Source organism: Mus caroli, chromosome 13 (assembly GCF_900094665.2).
Source record: "Mus caroli chromosome 13, CAROLI_EIJ_v1.1, whole genome shotgun sequence".
Classification (NCBI taxonomy): domain Eukaryota; kingdom Metazoa; phylum Chordata; class Mammalia; order Rodentia; family Muridae; genus Mus; species Mus caroli.
The window spans coordinates 9,778,024-9,800,658 of record NC_034582.1 but is presented as its reverse complement, the minus strand read 5'-3'; the positions used below and the strand labels follow the sequence as shown (position 1 = coordinate 9,800,658).

The window sequence follows — 22,635 nt, the reverse complement described above, 5'->3', positions numbered from 1 at the left end:
ACAAACCATCATAGTAGGAACACTAAGATATTTTCATCATCTCAATGTCACATAGATTCTAAAAATAGACATTTATATTTCTTTTTCTTTTTCTTTTCTTAATTGGAATTTTGAGACAGAGTCTCATTATGTAGGCAAGCTTGGCCTTCAACTTTGATCCTCCTGCCACAGACTCCAGAGTTCATCACGTCAGCTTTTATGTTCTTCTGACATTATCCATAAATCTGTACTGAAAACGTTGGAGAAAATCTCAAGTTCTGAATCTTTCTGATCACTAGGTTTATAAAAAATAAATTTCAATATGAAATCCAGTGTTATATATGGGTAGTTTATCTGCTTTGCAATGTGAGTGCACTAACAACAAGTCTCTCAGAGGATATATCACTTTACACACATTGGAAATGTGTAATTATAAGAAAACAGATATAGAAAAGCCCTACAATACTAATTTCAGCTTAAATTCTTTCATAAAAATCTTTTTATTGATAACATGTCTCAGCTATCATTTCTTACTATGTAATTAATTACATATGTAATGAGAAAACCTAACAGATAAGATAGAATCACAAGTGAGTTCACAAATCAACTTTGTCTGAAGTGGCGGCTCAAGCCTGTAATCCCAGAGCTCAGGAGGCTAAGCCAGGAGGATCTCTTGATCAAAGGCACAATAGCAAGGCCCTCAAAAACTCAGAACAAAGACATAGGAGAATACAGTCAAGTTAATCTAGGCCTAAATGATTACAATCTGAAATGAAGAACATGAACTGTTGTTATTCAACAAACATTAGCATTTCTATTATGAAATATTTTAATCAGCAAAGGTAAGTACAAAATCATCAGAGATGGCTTTATAGCTATTAAGAATATTAAACAAGGGCTGGTGAGATGGCTTAGCCGGTAAGAGCACTGACTGTTCTTCAAAGGTCCCAAGTTCAAATCCCAGCAACCACATGGTGGCTCACAACCACTTGTAATGAGATCTAATGCCCTCTTCTGGTGTGTCTGAAGTCAGCTACAGTGTACATAAATATAACAATTAATAAAGCTTTGGGCCAGAGAGAGCAGAGACAGAGAGAAGCAGAGTTGACCAGAGCGAGCAGGGCCAACCAGAGCTAGCGGGGTTGATCTGGGCGAGCAGAGATCCTAAAAATTTAATTCCCAACAACCACATGAAGGCTCACAACCATCTGTACAGTCACAGTGTACTCATATTAAATAAATAAATAAATAAGAATATTGAACAAATTTATATTCATTTATGCTATTTATATAATACACTGAAACTGCTAGAACACTGAAAAAATATGATTCGTTCATGCTTTAGGACGGCCTGATGGACATCTGAGAGAAAGGGAGAGATGGGGACCATGGTGAAAATACCCGACTCATATATCAAAAGTACACTGAGCCCACTAGGTACATGCCACTATTATCAGACATAAAGACAGTTCTATAAATGGTTGTGGAAACAGAACACTGGAAATTGTTAGACAGACCAATCAAAATTTTAAAATTTGCACTTAAAATCAATCTCAGACACAAAGCTAAACAAAATTTTATTAAACTACACATTGAAGTTCAAAGAAGCAAGCAACATAGATACTGGCAATTAGCCAAAGAAAACTACTGTTTTTTCAAAGGCACTACCAGCGAATTCAAAAGTCAATGGGCATAGAACACCCAGAAAGGAATTTCCTCAAAGTACCCATTATAAGCAACACACTAACAACTAAGCTCATGTATATATTACATACAAGCACACACATATATGCTATTTGTCTTTTAAAGATCATTGTATTAATGTATGTTTTATATGAGTACAAGCATATTGAGCTAAGGGCAGTTTGGGGGAGTTAGTTCTCTTCTCACTGATTTCTGGGGCTCCACTTCAGGCAGAATTGCAGGGCAGATGCTTTTACCCACTGAGCAAGCCTGACAGCCCTAAGGTCACCTACCTTCTAAAGAACAATAATGTTTGGAAAACAAACTATGTCAAAATACAATTTTCACCCGAATAACAGAGAAATGCCAGATTTTCCTAGTTTGATGTTACTACTTTACTTACAACATAGTAAGAAAAGGAAGCCACAGTGTAACAAATACACACTGAAGAGCAGGCACCAAGCAGAGCACCTTACAGGAATTAACCTTTTCCATCTCCAAACTATGGAGCTAGGACAAAGAAAATTCTTGGTGTAGCCAATCAGGGAAAGCTTATATACCAAAAACCAAACAAACCAACATAACCAGCACATCGTATCTTACTGTGTTTATAGTTTTTAGGATCGTCAATACTGATTAAACTAAGAACTTATTTAGGGTCTGCCTTTATCTAGTTTTGCTTTCCCCAGTTTAATTTACCCATCATCACTATCAGTTAAAAAAATATTGAATAGAAAATTCCAGAAACGAACAATTTATCATTTTAAAATAGTGTGCTAATAGAAGTAGTGTAATACCTTGCACCGTCCTGATCCAATATGCTAGGAACTAATCATCTCTTTGGTTGCAGTTTGTATGCAACCCACCCCATTACTCATCTGGCAGCCATGTCAGGGCAATAGTGCTGGGAAGAAGGCAACAAGGCCAGAGCAAGAAAGGGCAGATGAACTCTAAGTGCTACAGCAAGGCATATAAGAGAATACATATGATAGGCATGTTGACACCACACATACAATGAGATCCCCCTGCCATGTGTAAGGACACTTTTTCATGTTACATACAACAGTGAAATTGCCTAGCAATAGTTTCTCACAATATACCTGTAGTTAAGCAACGTGACTGAACTTTTAATAGCCATTTTCTTCATAAATACTATAATGTAAATATTAAAAGTGGGAGCTAACGAAAGGCAAACTTCGGTTTGTGGTATGAATAGTCATGCATTACTTAAGGGATACATTCTTAGAAATGTTGTCACTGTATAATATCAAGTGTACATATATAAACCTGGAGGCTAGCTTTCTATATGCCTAGTTCTCTTCACATGACCAGGGCTGGCTTTATCATCAATGTGAAGGCCACAGCTGTACTCATAAATCTAGCACAAAGAGAACTCATACAACCAAGAAGTTAACTTACTCACTCATTATTATTATAAGGAACAATTTGGACACTTACTAAGAACAGAGAAGAAAAAGTTTTAGCAACTATCTGTGAACAGTAGAGAACTCCAGACACTGCAGCACTTACACTGTCAACTGAAAGTTGCATATGAATTTTCTCCTGAGGTGGAAGTGTCTGGTAGGAATACCTCTTATATTCTCTACACAGTGAAGCCAGACAGCACACACTGGTTCTATATGCATCTGAACCTTGCACTGTCCTGCTCCATCTTGCCAGGAGTATGACAAACCATACCTTTGTATATTTTTCTTTTGTATTTCTTAAAGCTAAATGGATCGACATCCTTCAAGTAAAAATCCCAATCTTTACTAAGTTTCTAAGCTGGAATAATTTCTAACACCAGTATACTTCAAATATGTACATACACACAGAGAATAGAAAAACTACTCCTTACTATATTTACCTGATCACATTTAGTTATTTTTTTCCTTCCCTGTTTGTATAATGGAGCTAAATTTTTAAAATACTAAAAATGAAAAATGTTGGTTTTACTTATTGAAGAGTTATTAGCACTCCAGATGCTTATTTTAAGTCTCAGAGATGAAAACCAAAGATTCTTACAAAGCCAAGGACCCACCAATAGACCATTTAAATCAAGTAGTCAAATCAGGTAAGTATGACTCATCAACAGCCAAAATGACCCATACACTTTCTGCTTAAGATACACAGTCACCCTCAGCCCCCAGTCAGTGTGTCATCTTCATAACTTGTATTATTACCCACTCAGGAGCAGACTTTAGTACAGTAAAGAATACTGTTCCCTCAAGAAAATTATTTATAAATTTCCATGATGAGAGCAAGAATAGATCAAAAAATATGATCTTTTCAACAGTCCACATTAATGGTGTCTCTGAAGGAATCAATTTTCCTAACAAATTCAAATGATTCTTCTCTACTTCGTAAATCAAATCAATTTAGATTTAAACATTCACAAGACCAAATAAGACGACTGTATCCAACCAAAATGTATCATAACCAAAGCAAATGTCTTACCCAGATCGTGCTTGCTCTTCTTCACCATCTACCTCTGTGCTGAAGGCCTCCTCAGCCCTAGCTGTGCCACTGTCTTTATCTTCCAAGTTTTCCTTTTCTTCTAGTTTTGTAATGTGAGCTTCTTTTTCTTCATCAGATTGTGCAGGTATACATTCTAATAAGCTTTTTTTACTTCCCTAGAGAAAGATAAGAAGAACTAAACCAACAACAGTAAAAATTTAAACCTAAATCAATGATCTTAGCTGTGAGCTACAGGAGGTGACAACCAATACGATACAGCTACTACTACTGATAATGCCAGCATATTCTTGCATTTTAAAGAACATACTACATAAAAATGCTAAAACTGTCTGAGTAATTGCTATAATAACTATTTTAAAATAACATTTGAGGGCTGGGGATATAATTCAGCAGAAGAGTTTGGCACTCTGGGTTTAATCTTCATCAAATCAAAAACTACAAATGCCCTTAACAAAAGATACAATGAAGAATAATAATGCATAAAAAGCTAATAAATTAATTTGAGGAACTTTACAAAGGATGTAGAACATATATCAAGATGACAGAAGACAATTAACAGTATGAGGTTACCAGAGAGGGCTTGATATTTTCTTTTCTTTCACTCTCATCCTCAGCAGGCGTCTCCTCTTTTGGCATCATGTTCTTACTGTCTTCCACATTTACTTCTTTAATCTCTGTTTCACTTTCTTCCTTAACTTTCACTTCTTTATTTTCACAATCTTTACATGGCTTGTTAAGAACTTTCTCTGGCAATGCCATCTGAAAGTCAATATTAGCCGACCTGCAGTACTCCTCAAAGCCATATAAGTACCTGAAAATATGCAGAGATGATACATTTAGTAAGAAACATTCCAACACATTGCTCAACAGTATGTGGGGTTGCTTTGGTTGTTTCCTTTTTGTTTCATGGGGGGGGGGGGGGGGGGGCGGGAGGGGAGCCTGAAGCTGGAGAAGATGCTAAAGCCTCCTGAGGGTCATACAGATGCATTTCAGTGGCCAATTTACAAAATTGCTATTTAATATGAATTCATGTCTTAGGTTATATGATTTTAATAGTTCTCCGTCTTTTATTGAGAAAAAAATATGTAACCCTAAAATTATTGGCTCTCCGACCTCAGCCTCCCAAATTATGGGATCACAGACATGGGCTACCATGCCCAGACCTACCCACCCACCCACCCCAATTTTAAACATTGTATCCAGTAAAATCAATCAACTTTTTAAAGTCAGAGGTAAATGAATGTAGGTAGAAACAATCATTCTGAATGAGGTAAGCCAGACCCAGGAAGACAAACATCACATTTTCCTTTGTCTGTAGATGTTAATGTTCAATCTTCAGAATATGTGTACTTCATCTGAAATACCCACAAAGGTCTGGGAATTACTAAGAGACCACAAGAAGAGACTTTTATGGAAGGGGATAGAATACATTTATATAAAAAGCCCGGTGGGGTGTGAGTCACTTCTGTTGAGGCACAGGCCTGTTATTCAGTAGACCCCCAAAGTTTTAGGTTCTTACAAGTGTTCTTGGTTACCCTCCAGAACTGGAGAGTAAGATCCTATGACTGAAGACACCACATGCTTGAGTCAATGAACTCAAGCTATCATAAACTTGGATATCTCACAACTACATGCTGTCTTTTATAGTGCTGGAAGGTACTAAGCAAACTACTGGAGGAAAAAAATAATACTAATCACACACTGCTATTTTAACCCTTCAAGCTACAATAATGGCTGGCCTGGAAAACATGTCCTCTAAGGCAACAGTGACACAAACATTATGGGAATAATCAACTACTTTCTGTAAGTCCCATTCTACAGAATGAAACCCATACTTGGGTAGCATTATAAGGCTAAGAACCTGTGTAGTTAGATAGGTCACAAGCCCTAGGGGAGAACCTACTATTACTATGTGGCTAAATGAATACAGTATTGCTGGGCAGTGGTGGCACACGCCTTTAATCCCAGCACTTGGAAGGCAGAGGCAGATGGATTTCTGAGTTGGAGGCCAGCATGGTCTACAGAGTGAGTTTCAGGACAGCCAGGACTAGACAGAGAAACCCTGTCATGAAAAACAAAACAAACAAACAAGAAAAGAATATAGTATTAAACTAATGATTTACCATTACACTCACAGATCACCTGAGAAACTTCTACTTGCAGCAATGGCCCACCAATAGCTAGTAGCTAAGGTACATAGAAAAAGAGACTGCAGAATGCTCAGCCTTATAGAGAAAAAAATAGATGTATGTGCATGTGTATATGAATATACAGCAAGTCCCCTCCCAAGACTCAGAAACCACTGTCGAAGTGGAAATGGAAGGAGTGTAACAGCATAAGATAGTGGATGACTACAGAGAAACTGTCTTTTACACACAGCAGGGCAGCTACATACACGAACTCAAAGTAGTTGTAATACAATGTACCAAACCCATGCAAGACAAAACCAGACCAAATCTTATTAAGGAAACAAGAATTGGGCACTTGACCCCACCCAAGCTGTGGAACTACTAACAGTTGGGATAGAGGGGAGAGCGAAGAGGGGAGGGGGAGGAAAAAGTGGGGAGAGGGAAGAGGGGAGAGGAAGAAAATTTTTCTAAGAGTGTAATCCTTGGTAAGTTAACCACTCTCCAAGTAGGAGAACATACATCTAAAAATATTTAGGCTACACAAATTGGTCTTGGGAAAAAAAAAAAAAAGAAGGAAGGAAGTGGGGAGAGAGGAAGAAAGGGAGAGAAAGGAAAGAGAGAAAGAAAAACAAAGCTGGGTGAAGAAGGAAGAGTTAGGGGGTGAATATGGTCAAACACATATGAAGCTCACAGAGAACTTCAAAAATAACACCTGAAGTAGGGGAGAGTTACAATCTGAATAAAAGTAACAATAGTAGCTACAAAGTAGAAGCTATAAAGATTATCAATGGTAAAATCTACTGATGAGTATTGATGATTGAATATGCAAAGTGTCAGGCACTTTAGTAAACTTCATTCAAACAGCAGAGTATTCATAAAGGGCAAATCATAATGACCCCTTTATAAATAAACTAAGGAAAATAAACTTAGGAAAGCCAGATAGGGTCAAAGAACACCCATTGCTAATAGGATCTCTTTGGCTTTGGAACATGATCTTTTTAATTTCACATTATCATAGTATCTAACATTTTCTTTACAGATTCTTAACTATCTAATATCTTGAATTATTTCTATAGATTAAATAGTAAAAATGTCCAGTTTCTTCTAAATTAGCTTGCTAAAGTTAAATAGCATATTCCATGTTGTTTTCTAGGTAAGATATTGAAGACAGTTACATCAAGTACACTGACTTACTTTTTATAAGCACATTTAACATTGTATCCTGCAGCTGAATTTAAGACAGGGATCCCAAGGTCTTGGTAGACTTGCTTCCAAACAGCTCCACTTTCAATCTAATAGACAAATGGAAAGAAAAACTTTCAAATTAAAAGTGGGATGGTAGTAACACATTTTAACATACATAACAAATATGACAAGCTACATTTATAGTGGGTCTAAGTTCAAAAGCATGAAAAATAATAATGATAAATTTTAATTTTGGTTTACAAATAAAACATTTTAGTACTCAAATGCCAGACCACTTCTAAGTATTTAAATATTAGCCTACTAAAAGTACTTGTTTTTAAATCAGCACTTCTAACAAAAAGAAAAAAAATTTAAAGTACTTTTCCTGTCAAATGCACAAGCTAGTAAGTCAAATTACTCAATAAACTTTAAAGTATTTTAATCTAGAGCACAGTCTGAGTTAAAAGAATCTTTAAAACACCATCTCAGATCAGCTCAAACACACAAGTTTTTGTGGAAGGGAGGGAGGGAGTGAGGGAGGGAGGGAGGGAGTGAGGGAGGGAGGGAGGGAGGGGCATAATCAAGTGGAGCTTTAGGAGTTCCAGGCCAGTCTGAGAAACATGGGAGTGTTCAAGGCCAGTGAGGGCTAAACACTAAGATCTCATTTTTAAAAGATAAAGGGAAAAAAAAGAAGAATCTTTCCATCTCTGGGGCTGTGCCTTGACTAAGACAGGACTTCCTCGAAGTCTAACGCACTCAGCAGGAAAGCAGACGTGTACTCTGTGACTCTAAACGTAAAAGGTGTTCCACCTTTTCCTTACATTATTAGTAGTAGACAATAACTTGAGAGATGGCAGATATACACTAGGGAGCTATTAATCAGTTACTTCATGATCGTTTCTTTGATCTTTACTCACTAACACACCAAATGATTCTGCAGTAAAGCTATACTTCTGTTTCATTCTGACAGAGGAAATGACAAGGAGACACCAAGTAAAACCTTCAAGATGTTGCAAAGTGGTAGAGAAAGAGAACAGAGCACAGCTGCAACACATCCATTCTCAAAAGCAAGTGGATGAATGATACCTAAGGAAGCATATTGTATGAAAAACACATCTCACTTCTGATAATAATACTTACATTATCAAACCCTCCAAGTTTGTGCACAAGTCTGAATAACTTAAAAAGATTCAAATTTCGATACCCAAGCACAGGCCGTTTGTTAATAGGTGTACCTGTTAAAACGCATAATATATTAGCATCACGAGATATATATAATTAATCTAAAATCTCAAAGGATTCACATATTACCAATAATTACCATCTATACACTCCATAGGACCAAAACAAAAAACAAACACTTTCTTATCTAAACCTGTGGCACCATTATTTTAAAGATTTTGCACATCCAATTTTTACAGTCTTATGTTTGTTTCTAGCATCTTCCCTCTGTCGATACAGAGTATTGTGATGGTTTGTATATGCTTGGCCCAGGGAGTGGCACTATTTGGAGGTGTGGCCTTGTTGAAGAAAGTGTGTCACTGTGGCCATGAGCCTCAAGACCCTCTTCCTAGTTGCCTTCACAACAAGATGTAAAACTCTCAGTTCCTCCTTGATGATTATAGACTGAACCTCTGAACCTGTAAGCAAGCCCCAATTAAATTTTGGCCTTATAAACGTGGCCTTGATCATGGTGTCTGTTCACAGCAGTAAAACCTTGTCTTAGTTAAGACAAGAATAAACAACAAATAAAGCATGACAAACTGCAAATCTTTCAAACACTAGGGAGATAGAGATGAGAAAACCTAGAGTACTGAGATATACACTGGGTAGCAGTTAATCAGTTACTTCATGATCGTTTCTTTGATCTTTACTCACTAACACACCAAATGATTCTGCAGTAAAGCTATACTTCTGTTTCATTCTGACAGAGGAAATGACAAGGAGACACCAAGTAAAACCTTCAAGATGTTGCAAAGTGGTAGAGAAAGAGAACAGAGCACAGCTGCAACACATCCATTCTCAAAAGCAAGTGAATTAATGGATTCTTCTCTAATTAGGTTTTAATCGTTTTCTGCACTTTTTTTCCTGTATCTCACACAAAACTATAAGAAAGGCCACACTTTTTAGGCCACGTCTCCATGTGAACAAAATATACAGATAAAAAATATTTAACATTAAAGAATGAAAAAATATTCATACCACAACAGCCACTAATACTCTTAGTACAGAACAAGTTCCTAAAGGTCTTGGGTTGGCACAGTAAATTTTAAAAAGTTAGAATACACCCTCTGTCCTGCTGCATGCGTATGTATGTACATATGTACGTACAGGGGTGGGTGTGTGTGTGTGTGTGTGTGTAAAACCTGGGACTGAACATGCTAGCCAAGTCTACCACTGGCCCATTGCTTATTTTTTGAGATATTTATTTTATGTGAATAGGTGCTTTGCATATATGTATGCATGTCTTTGTACCACAGGCCATAGAAGCTACCAAGGGCCATAGAAGCTAATAGTCCTCTGGAGGTAGAGTTACAGACAGCTGTTAGCTGCCACATGGGTCCTCTGGAAGAGCAGTCAGTACTGTTGCTCACTGAGCTGTCTTTCCAATCTCCCCATTGACTTTCATATGGGTCTGTGTTCCTGTACATGTACATGTGTGTGCAGGTCAGAGACTTCTCTTTCCCTTGAGGTCTCTCACTGAGTCTGGAATTCGTGTATCTGACTAATCTGACAGGCCAGCAAGCCTCAAAGATCCTCCTCTCTCTGCCTTCCCAGCACGAGCATTCTACTTATATCCCACAGACCTGGCTTTCTAAACTATGGGTAATAGGGATCAAACTCATGTACTTACACTTACATGGCAACTAATTTACCAACTAAGCTACCACTTAGCTTTCTTTTCACTTTTTGGACAAGGTCTTACAAAGTTGCCCCAGTTAGCCTGAATCCTCCCCACTCAGCCCAGTTAGCTCAGCCTCCTGAGTAGCTGAAATTACAGGCTTATACCACCATGCCCAATTTTAGTCCTATCTCCTTCTGAGGGACAGTGTAGTTTACGGAAGGGCTTTATATACCCAAGGCTAGCTTCAAACTTGCTATATAGCTGAAGATAATATCCAACTTCTAATCTCACTCCACTGGGAGAGTGCTAGGATTATAAGCATTTGCACTCTAGGTTATGTGGCAGAAATAGAATTAGGTTACTTTTCCTTTTGTATAAGAAGGAACTTTTTCAGCAGGATTTCATCATGTAGCCTGGGCTAGCCTCAAGCTCACAGTCTTTCTGCACTAACCTCAGTAGTGTTGGGATTAAAAACAAGAACCATCATATCTAACCTACACTTCTTGCTATATTTCTGAAATATCTGGATATCTCTTGGTCTATAAGGTGGGGTTGTAAGACTTAATACCCAAACAAGTGTGATATTTTGCTCTGTATCTTACACGTAGTTAAGAGTAAACATGCTCACCTCTACCTTCCATGAACTTACACAGTAAGAGTGACGAATTCACTTCCACATTCTATGAACTTATACAGTAAGAGTGAAAAGCTCACTTCCATCTTTCATGTACTGGTACAGGGAGAGTGAGACGCTTACCTCTATCCTCCATGAACTTATACAGCTGCTGAAGAAAGTTCTCCCTTTCCTCTGGAAATGGTTCTATTTCTTCCTAATTTTAATCACAAAAGAAAAGATACTGTTTTTCTCAATTCAGAATTTTATTAATGCAAGCAACATTTCTTGCCAACAGCAAAATCTAATATTCACTTAAATATTTCAAAGGCAGTTTACTAAATATTTTTTACTACTAAGCTGTTTAAAACCAGTAAGTCTAGACATTTTGCACTATATAGATGAATACTTCCTAAAAGGTATCTCATCAGAATTCCCACTGTCAATTTTTGTATACGAAAAGGCACTAATAAGACTGTTGATCTCTGTACTGTTAACAGAAATTTATTCTTTAAGTTAGGGTCACAGGCTCAAGAATAGCTATTCTCATGTATATTAAAACAGAACTAGAGTTTAACATCAAAGTTGATTCCATTATTGCTCCTCAAGGAACTCAGAAAGCACAGGTCCCATTTGCTCTAAGTATCCTTCATTATAGGCAGCCCCACTGTATGGTACTTCAAGCTTACATAATCAGTGAAGTGGGGAACAAACTTGATCTACAATACCTGAAGATTCAGACTTAGGGAAATCTTCAAGTAATAAAATAGTTCCCCGAAATATCAATTACAAGGGAGGGACTAGCTTCTTGCTGCTGTGGCCAAGGGCTGTGGCAGTAGGGAGCTGGTCCTGAAGCAACCTGCAAGGAGCAGGGTAGTAGGTAAGATGGAGGAACTCACCAATCCATTGACTTTTATCCATTCAACAAGCAAAAAGCACCTGTAAGTATAGGCACTGTGCTAGGTGCTGCATCAAATGTAAGAAAAAAACTATGGAGCCTGCTGTGACAGAACATAGTCAGGAGTAACTGCAGAGAAAATGAGTCAGCACATACAAGCAAGCTGTGCAGTTACTCTAACTGAAAGAAACGTCCTACAAGTCATAGGAGATTCAACTAATATGCTAAACAAGCTAAGCAAAATTTTAATTTGGAAAAATCACATGTCATTGTTCTAGTGAATTTTCCCCTTTGTTTTTAAGGGGAATTTTTTTGTGGAGCAAAGAACAGTAATTTTAAAAAAGAACAAAACAGACATATTAATTAGCTATTAGACTGGTACTTAGACAAAGAATAAATGACACCTATTAACGTGCCTGTGATAAACTGCATTTCTCAATTTAAACAGCTCACTTATGTCAGGTTTTGGTAAGGCAGTCAAATACAAAATATAAAGGGGGTGGGAGCCAGTTGACATTTTCGTAAATGTCACTATGGTAAAATATTTGCCTGAAGCCACATTAGTTTTGTTTCTATTCCATAAACATCTAAGTTTGTATTTAGCTTAAACCATTTAACTGGCTATCAAATTTGCTTCCACTGCATCCTACCTCCACCCCAGATTTGCTTTTTAAAAAGTACTTATAAAACACAAATCAAAGCAACAAAATGTTCAGTAACTGATATTTACTGACCACCTGTCATGGGTTATGTACTATGATAAATGCTAAGAATGTAAATATATTAATAAAATAGAATTCTTCTCTTTGAGGAGCTTACAAAAAATAAATTAGTAAGAAAAAAAAAAAACATTTAATAAACCTAAATACGAGTGGTAAGGAGAGACACAAAGACAGGGAGAGATATATATTCCAGAGAAGGGAGATATGCTGTGGTTCAGGGGTTTCCCTAAAGAGTTTTGGGCCTGCCAGCTATGTGCCTAGCAGTCCCACTACCAGTACTGCACACACACACACACCTAGGTGTGGAACAGAGGAAGGGAGAAGCAGAGTGCTACAATGTGAGAGATGAGAAGCAGCAAGGTATGTAAGGTGACAGAGCTAGAGCTCAGAGTTCCCAGGGAAGGCACAGAGACAAACACGAGGAAGGGACAGCAGAGGCTGGACCATCAAGGAAGACTTTACACTTAGAGCTAGAAGACTCCAGCTTGTGAGGCGAGCACCCAGATAATACCTCAACCTTAGTTCTGATTTTAATATGTAAAATAAAGAGCAGACCTAGGCCAGACTGAAACAAACAAGTTTCTGTATTATCATTTGTTATTGCATTATAAAATATAACTTATAAAAAACTACTTCATTAACTATTTACAGTTAAAGAATAGAATCCAAAAACTGAAAATATTTCATATTCACAAGAAATTACTATGATTTTTCAAATAGAAAACACAGTTTACCTCATGGTCAAAACAGTAGGTATTATTATCTGTACAGGACTTAGTCGTTTTTTTGTGTTAGAATTATCTTTCACCTGAAGTCACAATAAAATCTAAAACTTAACTCTATGACCCAGATGAATGCATATGGAAATCTGTATGTATGAAGCTAAATTGTTTTCCATTCTGTGAATCTAAAAGATGCTGACCTTCCCTTCTCACTAATACCAGCTGGACACTTTTTCTGGTCTTTTGGTAATTAGGGAGTTATGCACCTGTTATGAGATGGTAACTATCATATAATACAAAGATGTTAAGCACTGGGTGCTATTTTAGTCATCTTAAGTAAAACACCTCTGAAGCACCTAGGATGAATGTATAAAACTACTAATTCCCCAAGCCCACATTCCTGTCTACAGTACAAAAGCAAACTTGATTAGACAAAAGTTTATGATGAAAAGATCCCTAATAGTAAGATATTACTTAACATTTTAAAAGGCATCAACAATCTTTATTTACCTCTTCTTCGCTGCTATTATCTTCTTTCTCTTTTTCATCATCTTCCTCCTCCTCCTCTTCCTCGGCTTCACTACTGGAGCTGTCTTCTTTCAATTCAGTCTTCCAATTAGCAGGAATAGCTCTACTTTTGTGAAACTCAAGTGCCTGATCAAAGGCTAGAAACATATCATAATGTCAGCAAACTGAACAGATTAAGTCAACTGAGTTATAAGAAATAAGAGCTGTGCTACCAGCACTGAAATTTTTTAAGTGTGTGCAAGGCTCCTGGTACTAAGAACAGTTACATGAAGCCACTCACTTACTCCTGATCTTATATTCAGGAGATCCATTTTATGGCTATTAAAGTCCACTGCTATTACTGAAAGGGTTCTTAGATTCAAACAAATATGGGCTGGAGGGATGGCTCAACAGTTAAGAGCAGTGGCTGACCTCTTGCAGAGGTCCTGAGTAAAATTCCTGGCACCCACATAATGGTTTATAACTGCAATCCCATGTAATCTATCTATAACTGTAATCCCACAGGATCTGATGTCCTCTGCTGGTTTTCAAATGTATGTACACACACACACACACACACACACACACACACACACACACCACATACAAAACACTCACATCTATAAAGTAAATAAATAAATCTTAAAAGAAAAATAAAAAGACCAGGGCATATGACTTCAATCCTACTACTGGGGAGGTAGACACAGTCAGATCTCTGTGAATTTGAGGCCAGCCCATTCCACAACATCCAGGGCTAAGAGAAATTCTGTCTCAAACAAACAAACAAAACAAAACAAAACAAATACAAGAGGAAAAAGCAATTTTCTTTTTTAAACAGAAATTAAGTTTATGCCCTACAAACAATTTTAACAGATGAGTCAAAGTTTTTTCATTTCTACATGCTTGTTGGTTTTGTTTTTGTTTTATTTTTATTTCTGTTTTTGAGATAGGATCTCTCTGTGTAGCTTTGATTATCCTGGAACAGGCTATATAAACCAGGCTGGCCTGGAACTCACAGGTCCATTTGCCTCTGCCTCCCTAGTGCTGGGATTAAAGTGTACACTATTATCCTATAAGTCAGTATTTTACTCAATTAATAATAAACAGTATCAAATCAAGCACAAGGATAAAAGTAGCCAGAAATATTCTCTGCAAATCTAAATCTAACTAAGCCAAACTTGAAATTCTGTAAATAATGAGTTTAAACTAAAATGAGTTAAAAGCAGTTATTCTCTTTTTATAAAACATTGGTATTAATTACAAATCATGAATTTGTAGGCAGTCTATCTACCTTTGATACAGTAAGAAACAATAATATACAATACTAAAAACAAACTAACAAATGCAATCACAGCATTACTTCTCAGTCAAATATAAGTATTAAAGCCATTAATTAGGAATATAGCAGCAGAGTTAACAAATAAAAATTACTTTAATTTTATTTTTGTTAACCCTCTAAACCAACAGAGAATTTCCTAGGCAAAATGCACATTACTGAAATAGCTATTTGTTTTTTTTTAAATACTTCATCCAGATTATAACTCTATTTAGAACTTTGAATGAAAAAACACGTATAACAAGACATGCAAGTTTTTTCAAAATATATATCTAATAAAAATATATTAATAAAGTAAGAGAAAACTGAACTTGTTAACTTACAAAACATTTATTACTTATAATCTTTCCAAGATTATCCCCTTACCTTGTTTTAATACAGCATCAGGCTTCGGTACAGTGTCACTAGTAATTTCATGGACATCTTTTCTTGGAACTGAAGTACTATATTATTCAATTACAAAGATGAAAAAATAAGAGATTAAGACAGTAGTCATCAAATCACAAATGCCATAAAAACAAGGCCATTATCATGCATAATAAAAACAACTGAACATGGGGCTATACATTACACTGTCTAGAGAAGGACCCTGCCTTAAGATTTGCTTTGTTTATACCTCAATTCAAATACCAGAATCAAGAAAAGGAAAGAGTATCAAACAGTGCTCTGCCTAAAAACAAATGATAAATCTCTATAGCACTGTAATAATACAAACAAGCATTTGAATGGCAAAATGTAGCAATCCAATGGGGAAGAAATCAACAGTAAAATTTGCCATTATCTTGGAATAATGAGATTAGTTGAAGACAGAAAGAAATATGCCCATTCATAAGATAAATTCTTTAGTTTTTAGTTTATTCTGAAGGGGTTCTCAATAATGTTTTAAGAACATTTTATATATAAATCCACTTATAAACTGTAGTTAGGAATTTTATTTCAGAATGCCTCAACCCTAAGGAGAGCTACATACAAACAACTGAGACAGGTTTAATGAAAAATATCATTTTTTGTTATATAATTTAAATAAACCAAATTTTGGTTTCTATATTTGGTATACTAATTACTACCCCCAACCCAAGAAACCCAAATGATACTCCAAACCTAATTTTCAGTGCTCAACTTTTTTCAAATATTTTATTTTGATGGACAGATGGCTCAGGATTAAGAGCACCAGCTGTTCTTTCAAAAGGCCAGATTTTAATCCCTAGCACCATACAGAGGCTTACTACTATCTTTAGCTCTAAAGGCACCAGAAGTATGAACAGACATACATGCAAGCAAAGCATCCATGCACCCTTCCAGTCAGAGCCAGTGCCCTGACCAGACTTTGAGTGACAGCTCCACAACCAGTCTCACAACACCCAGAAGATGCTCAACTCTCGAGTGCTCTAACACATCTAAGATCACAGGATCTCAGGAGCTTGGTCACACCAGGATTTCAGGATCCAAGAGGTAGCTTGACACCCAGAAGCTCTAACACACCCAGAATCTCAGGATCAGAGAGTCCCAGAATCACAAAGACAGCTGGACTCTGAGAAGATCTGACACAACCAGGATAACAGGAAGGACAGGTTTCAGTCAAAGACAGCAAGGACAGGAAGTACTAGATATAACCAGATGGCAAGAGAAAAGCAAAATACCATAAGCAACAGAAATCAAGGTTACTTGGCATCATCAGAACCCAATTCTCCCACCATAGCATCACACCATCATTTAAAAGTCCCATCACACCAAAAAAGCAAGACTCAGATTTAAAATCACTTAGTCTCATGATGATAGAGGACTTTATTAAGAAGGACATAAATAACTCCCTTAAAGAAATGCAGAAGAACACACATAAAGAGGTAGAAGCCCTTAATGAGGAAACACAAAAATCCCTTAAAGAACTACAAGAAAACACATCCAAAACACATGAAGGAAATGAATAAAACCATCCAGGATCTAAACATGGAAATAGAAACAATAAAGAAATCACAAGGGGAGACAACCCTAGAGATAGAAAACCTAGGAAAGAGATCAGGAGTCATAGATACAAGCATCACCAACACAATACATGAGACAGTAGAGAGAATCTCAGGTGCAGAAGATACCACAGAAAACATTCACACAACACTCAAAAAAAAAAAAAATTGCAAAATACAAAAAGCTTCTAACCCAAAACATCCAAGAAATCCAGGACACAATGAGAAAACCAAACCTACGGATAATAGGTATAGAAGAGAGTGAAAATTTTCAACTTAAAGGAACAATAAATATTTTCTACAAAATTATAGAAGAAAACTACTCTAATTTAAAGAAAGAGATGCCCATGAACATACAAGAAGCCTACTGAACTCCAAATATATGGAACCAGAAAAGAAATTCCTTCTGTTACATAATAGTTAAAACACCTAATGCACAAAAAAAGAGAAAGAATATTAAAAGCAATATGGATCAAATAAAATATAAAGGCATTCCTATCAGAATTACACCAGACTTTTCACCAGAGACTATGAAAGCTAGAAGATCCTGGGCAGATCTCATTCATACCCTAAGAGAACACAACTGCCAGCCCAGACTACTATACCCAGCAATAGATGGAGACACCAAGATATTCCATGACAAAGTCAAATTTACAGATTATCTTTCCACAAATCCAACCCCACAAAGGATAATAGATGGAAAATAAAGACACACAGAAATCAATGAACCAGATGCAATTAACAGAGATCTAGAGAACACGTCACCCTAAAACAAAAGAATATACCTTCTTCTCAGCACCTCATGGTACTTTCTCCAAAATTGACCATATAATTGATCACAAAATATGCCTCAACAGATACAAGAAGATTGAAATAATCCCATGCATTCTATCAGATCACCACTGACTAAGGCTGGTCTCCAATAACAACAAAAACAGAAAGCCCACATAAATATGGAAGTTGAACAACTCTCTACTCAGTGATAACTTGGTCAGTCAAGAAATAAAGAACAAAATTAAAGAATTTTTAGAATTTAATGAAAATGAAGAAACAGCACACCAAAATTTGTGGGACACAATGAAAGCAATGCTAAGAAGGAAAAGTCATAGCTCCGAGTGCTAAAGTCCATAAAGAAACTGGAGAGAGTATACACTAGCAGCTTAACAACACACCTGAAAGCTCTAGAACAACAACAACAAAAAGCAAACACCCAATAGGAGTAGACAGCAGGAAATAAATAATCAAACTCAGGTCAGAAATCAACCAAGTAGAAACAAAGAGAACTATACAAAGACTCAATGAGGAGCCAGTTCTTTGAGAAAATGAACAAGATAGATAAACCATTACCCAGACTAAGCAGAGGGCACAAGGACAGTATCCAAATTAACAAAATCAAAAATGAAATAGGAGAAACCAAAATTCATCAAGTCCTACAAAAAAGCCTATATTCAACAAAAATAGAAAATCTGGATGAAATGGACAATTTTCTAACCAGATACCAGGTGCTAAAGTTAAATTAGGATCAGATAAACCGTTTAAACAGTCCCATAACCCCTAAAGAAATAGAAGCAGTCATTAAAAGTCTCCCAACCAAAAAAGGCCAGGACCAGATAGATTCAATTTTACTTATGAATATCGATGCCAAAATACACAAATTCTCAAAAACCGAATCCAAGAAAACATAAAAACAATTATCCATCATGATCAAATAGGCTGCATTCCAGGGATGCAGGGATGGATCAATATACGGATAACCACCAACACAATCCACTACATAAACAAACTCAAAGAAAAATACCACATGATCATTTCATTAGATGCTGAGAAAGCATTTGACAGAATTCAACACCCCTTCATGGTAAAGGTCTTGGAAAGATCAGGAATTCAAGGCCCATATCTAAACATAATAAAAGCAATCTACAGCAGGCCAGTAGCCAGCATCAAAGTAAATGGCGAGAAGCTGGAAGCATTCCCACTAAAATCAAGGACTAGAAAAGGCTATTCTCCCTCTCCCTACCTATTCACTCTCTTCCTACCTATTCAATACAGTACTACTCGAAGTCCTAGGCAGAATACTTAGACAACAAGAGGAGGTCAAAGGGATACAACTTGGAAAGGAAGTCAAAATATCACTATTTGCAAATGATATTATAGTGACCCCCAAAATTCCATCAGAGAACTCCTAAACCTGATAAACAACTTCAGCAAAGTGGCTGGATATAAAATTAACCCAAACAAATCAGTAACCTTTCTCTACTCAAAGGATAACAAGCTGGAAAAAAAATTAGGGAAACGACACCCTTAATAGTCACAAATAATATAAAATACCTTTTTGTGACTGTAACCAAGTAAGTGACAAATCTGTTGAAAAGAACTTCAAGTCTCTGAAGAAAGAAATTGAAGGAGATCTCAGGAAATGGAAAGATCTCCCATGCTCATGAATTGGCAAAATTAATATGGTAAAAATGGCCATCTTGCTGAAAGCAATCTACAGATTCAATGCTATCCCCATGAAAATTCCAACACAATTTTTCATAGAGCTAAAACGAGTTATTTGCAAATTCATTTGGAATAACAAAAAACTCAGGACAGTGAAAACTATTCTCAACAATAAAAGAATTTCTGGGGGAAATCACCATCCCTGACCTGAAGCTCTATTACAGAACAAGTGTGATAAAAACTGTATGGTATTGGTACAGAGACAGGCAGGAAAATCAATGGAATAGAATTGAAGACCCAGAAATGAACCCACACACTTGATGGTCACTTGATCTTCGAAAAAAGACAGCACTTTCAACAAATGGTGCTGGTTCAACAGGTAGTCAGCATGTAGAAGAATGCAAAGTGATTCATTCCTATCTCCTTGTACAAAGCTCAAGTCCAAGTGGACCAAGGACCTCCACATAAAATCAGATACACTGAAACTAACAGAAGAAAAAGTGGGGAAGAACCTCAAACACATGGCACAGAAGAAAATCTCCCTATACAGAACACCAATGGCTTATGCTCAAAGATCAACAATCAACAAATGGGACTTCATCAAAAGATTGCAAAGCTTCTGTAAGTCAAAGGACATTGTCAATACGACAAAATGACAACCAACAGATTGGGGAAAGATCTTTAATAATCCTACATCCAATAGAGAACCAAATAACCCTATTAAAATTGGGGTACAGAGCTAACAAAGAATTTCAATTGAGGAATATCAAATGATTGAGAAGCACCTAAGGAAATATTCAACATGCTCAGTCATCAAGGAAATGCAAATCAAAACAACCCTGAGACTCCACCACACACTAGTCAGAATGGCTAAGATCAAAAATTTAAGTGATAAGAGATGCTGCCAAGGATGTGAAGAAAGACGAACACTCCTCCACTGTTGGTGGGATTGCAAGCTGGGACAACCACTCTGGAAATCAGTCTTGCGGGTACTCAGAAAATTGAACATAGTATTACATGAGAATGCAGCTATACCACTCTTGGGCATAGACCCAAAGAAGCTCTAACATATAACACAGACACATGCTCCACTAGTTTCATAGCACCCTTATTTATAATAATCAGGAGCTGGAAACAATAACCCAGATGTCCTTCAACAGAGGAATGGATACAGAAAATGTGGTACATTTACACAATGGAGTACTACTCAGCTATTAAAAACAATGACTTCATGAAATTCTTAGGCAAATAGATGGAACTAGAAAATATCATCCTGAGTGAGGTAACCAAGTCACAAAAGAACTCCCATAGTATACACTCACTGATAAGTGGATATTAGCCCAGAAGCTTGGAATACCCAAGATACAATTCACAAACCATATGAAGCTCAAGAAGAAGGAAGACCAATGTGTGGATGCTTTGGTCCTCCTTAAAAGGGGGAACAAAATACTCACGGGAACAAATATGGAGACAAAGTGTGGAGCAGAGACTGAAGGAAAGGCCATGTAGAGACTGCCCCACCTGGGGACCCATCCCACATACAGTCACCAAACGTTGACACTATTGTGGATGTCAAGAAGTGCTTGCTGACAGGAGCCTGATATAGCTGTCTCCTGAGAGGCTCTGCCACAGCATGGCAAATACAGAGGCGGATGCTTGCAGACAACCATTGGACTGAGTACCAGGTCTCCAATGGAGGAGTTAGAGAAAGGACTGAAGGAGTTGAAGGGGTTTGCAACCCCAGATGAACCCCCAGAGCTCGCAGGGACTAAACCATCAATCAAAGAAGTACACATAGGGAAACGCCATGGCTCCAGCTGCATAGGTAGCAGAGGATGGCCTTGTTGGGCATCAATTGGAAAAGACACCCTTGGTCCTCTGAAGGCTGGATGCCTAAGAGTAGGGGAATGTGTCAGCAAGGAGGTGGAAGTGGGTGGATGGGTTGAAGAACACCAGATAAGGGGTTTCTGGGGGGGGGGGGCGCGGAACTGTGAAAGGGGTAACATTTGAAATGTAAATAAAATAAAGGAAATATCCAATAAAAAATAAGAATCTGTCAAAATGCTTTTAAAAAAATCCTGAAAACATCCATACACATAAAATTGAATTTAAAAAGAATTTCGTCCTTTATTTTAGAATTTTCAAACACATACAAGTGGGTAAGGATTGTGCAAGTAAGTCTCAGTCATACTCAACCACACAACAACACTCAGAAAGTCAGTTACTATTTCAGATCTACATACTTCCTTCCCACCTCTACACAATATATACTTTTATTCATTTTTCATTCTGAGTCTTTAAAACACTTTACAGCTAGTGTATTATTTAAATAGTAAATATGTGATCATCTTTCCTAATTTTAGCCAGATATAACTGACAAAATAAATTGTATATGTAAAAGCATAAAATGTGATAATTTGACACAGACATACTATAAAAAATGATTGCCACAATCCAATTAATTAGCACATCAGTTACCTCACATAGTTCTCTTTTTAGGGACTAGAGTGGGGAGAAATACCAGGTCCATGATATACTGCAAGAACTACAGCTGTGACAGATGTAAGCCTCTGAAGCTTAGACCCTTTAACTACTACCTCCCTTCCTTCTCTGCTCTCAATTATACACTTATTTCTTAAAACAAGTACTCAAATTTGGTGTTGAAATTTCTGTGATTATCACAATTTTGTTGAAGTTGTTTTCGTGAACTATTTTCAAACTTTAAGTTCCAGAACTTGAAAACCTAAAAGCTAAATGTGAAGAAATGGACACCTAGTAACAGCTTGTCATAGTAGCATGAATCTGTAATCCCCACTATTAGGAAACTGAAAAAGTACACATTACTGAGTCCACAAGTGTGAGAACAAGGTGGGGAAGAGAAGGGAGAAAAGGAGAAAAGGAAATACTCAGTCTCTATCTATAGAATCCTTAGAAATAAAACTAAAAATTCAGAACACTTCTCTAAAAAAAAGAAACCCAAAAACCCCTCTCCTTGTCAGCTGGTGCTGAAGCACGCCTTTAATCTGAGCATTCAAGAGGCAGAGGCAGAGGCAGGCGGCTCTCTGAGTTCCAGGACAGCCTGGTCTACAGAGGGGGTTCCAGAACAGCTGGAGCTACACAGAGAAACCCTGTCTCGAA

General features: G+C 37.0%; 1 protein-coding gene across 3 annotated transcripts in view; it reads right to left on the bottom strand.

Annotated features, from left to right (window-relative positions):
- Nucleotides 1-22,635, bottom strand: part of Arid4b (AT-rich interaction domain 4B) — a 143,143-nt gene that overhangs the window by 30,417 nt on the left and 90,091 nt on the right. For all 3 annotated transcript variants that reach the window (XR_003838576.1, XM_029484988.1, XM_021180100.1), the window contains exons 10-16: nucleotides 15,464-15,540; nucleotides 13,765-13,919; nucleotides 11,057-11,129; nucleotides 8,595-8,689; nucleotides 7,464-7,561; nucleotides 4,711-4,951; nucleotides 4,120-4,295 (exon numbers count right to left, since the gene is read on the bottom strand). Coding sequence is in view for 2 of the 3 variants with exons in the window: in XM_029484988.1 (XP_029340848.1) it covers nucleotides 4,120-4,295; nucleotides 4,711-4,951; nucleotides 7,464-7,561; nucleotides 8,595-8,689; nucleotides 11,057-11,129; nucleotides 13,765-13,919; nucleotides 15,464-15,540 (915 nt within the window). In the remaining variant the exon portion in view is untranslated. The remainder of the gene's footprint in view (nucleotides 1-4,119; nucleotides 4,296-4,710; nucleotides 4,952-7,463; nucleotides 7,562-8,594; nucleotides 8,690-11,056; nucleotides 11,130-13,764; nucleotides 13,920-15,463; nucleotides 15,541-22,635) is intronic.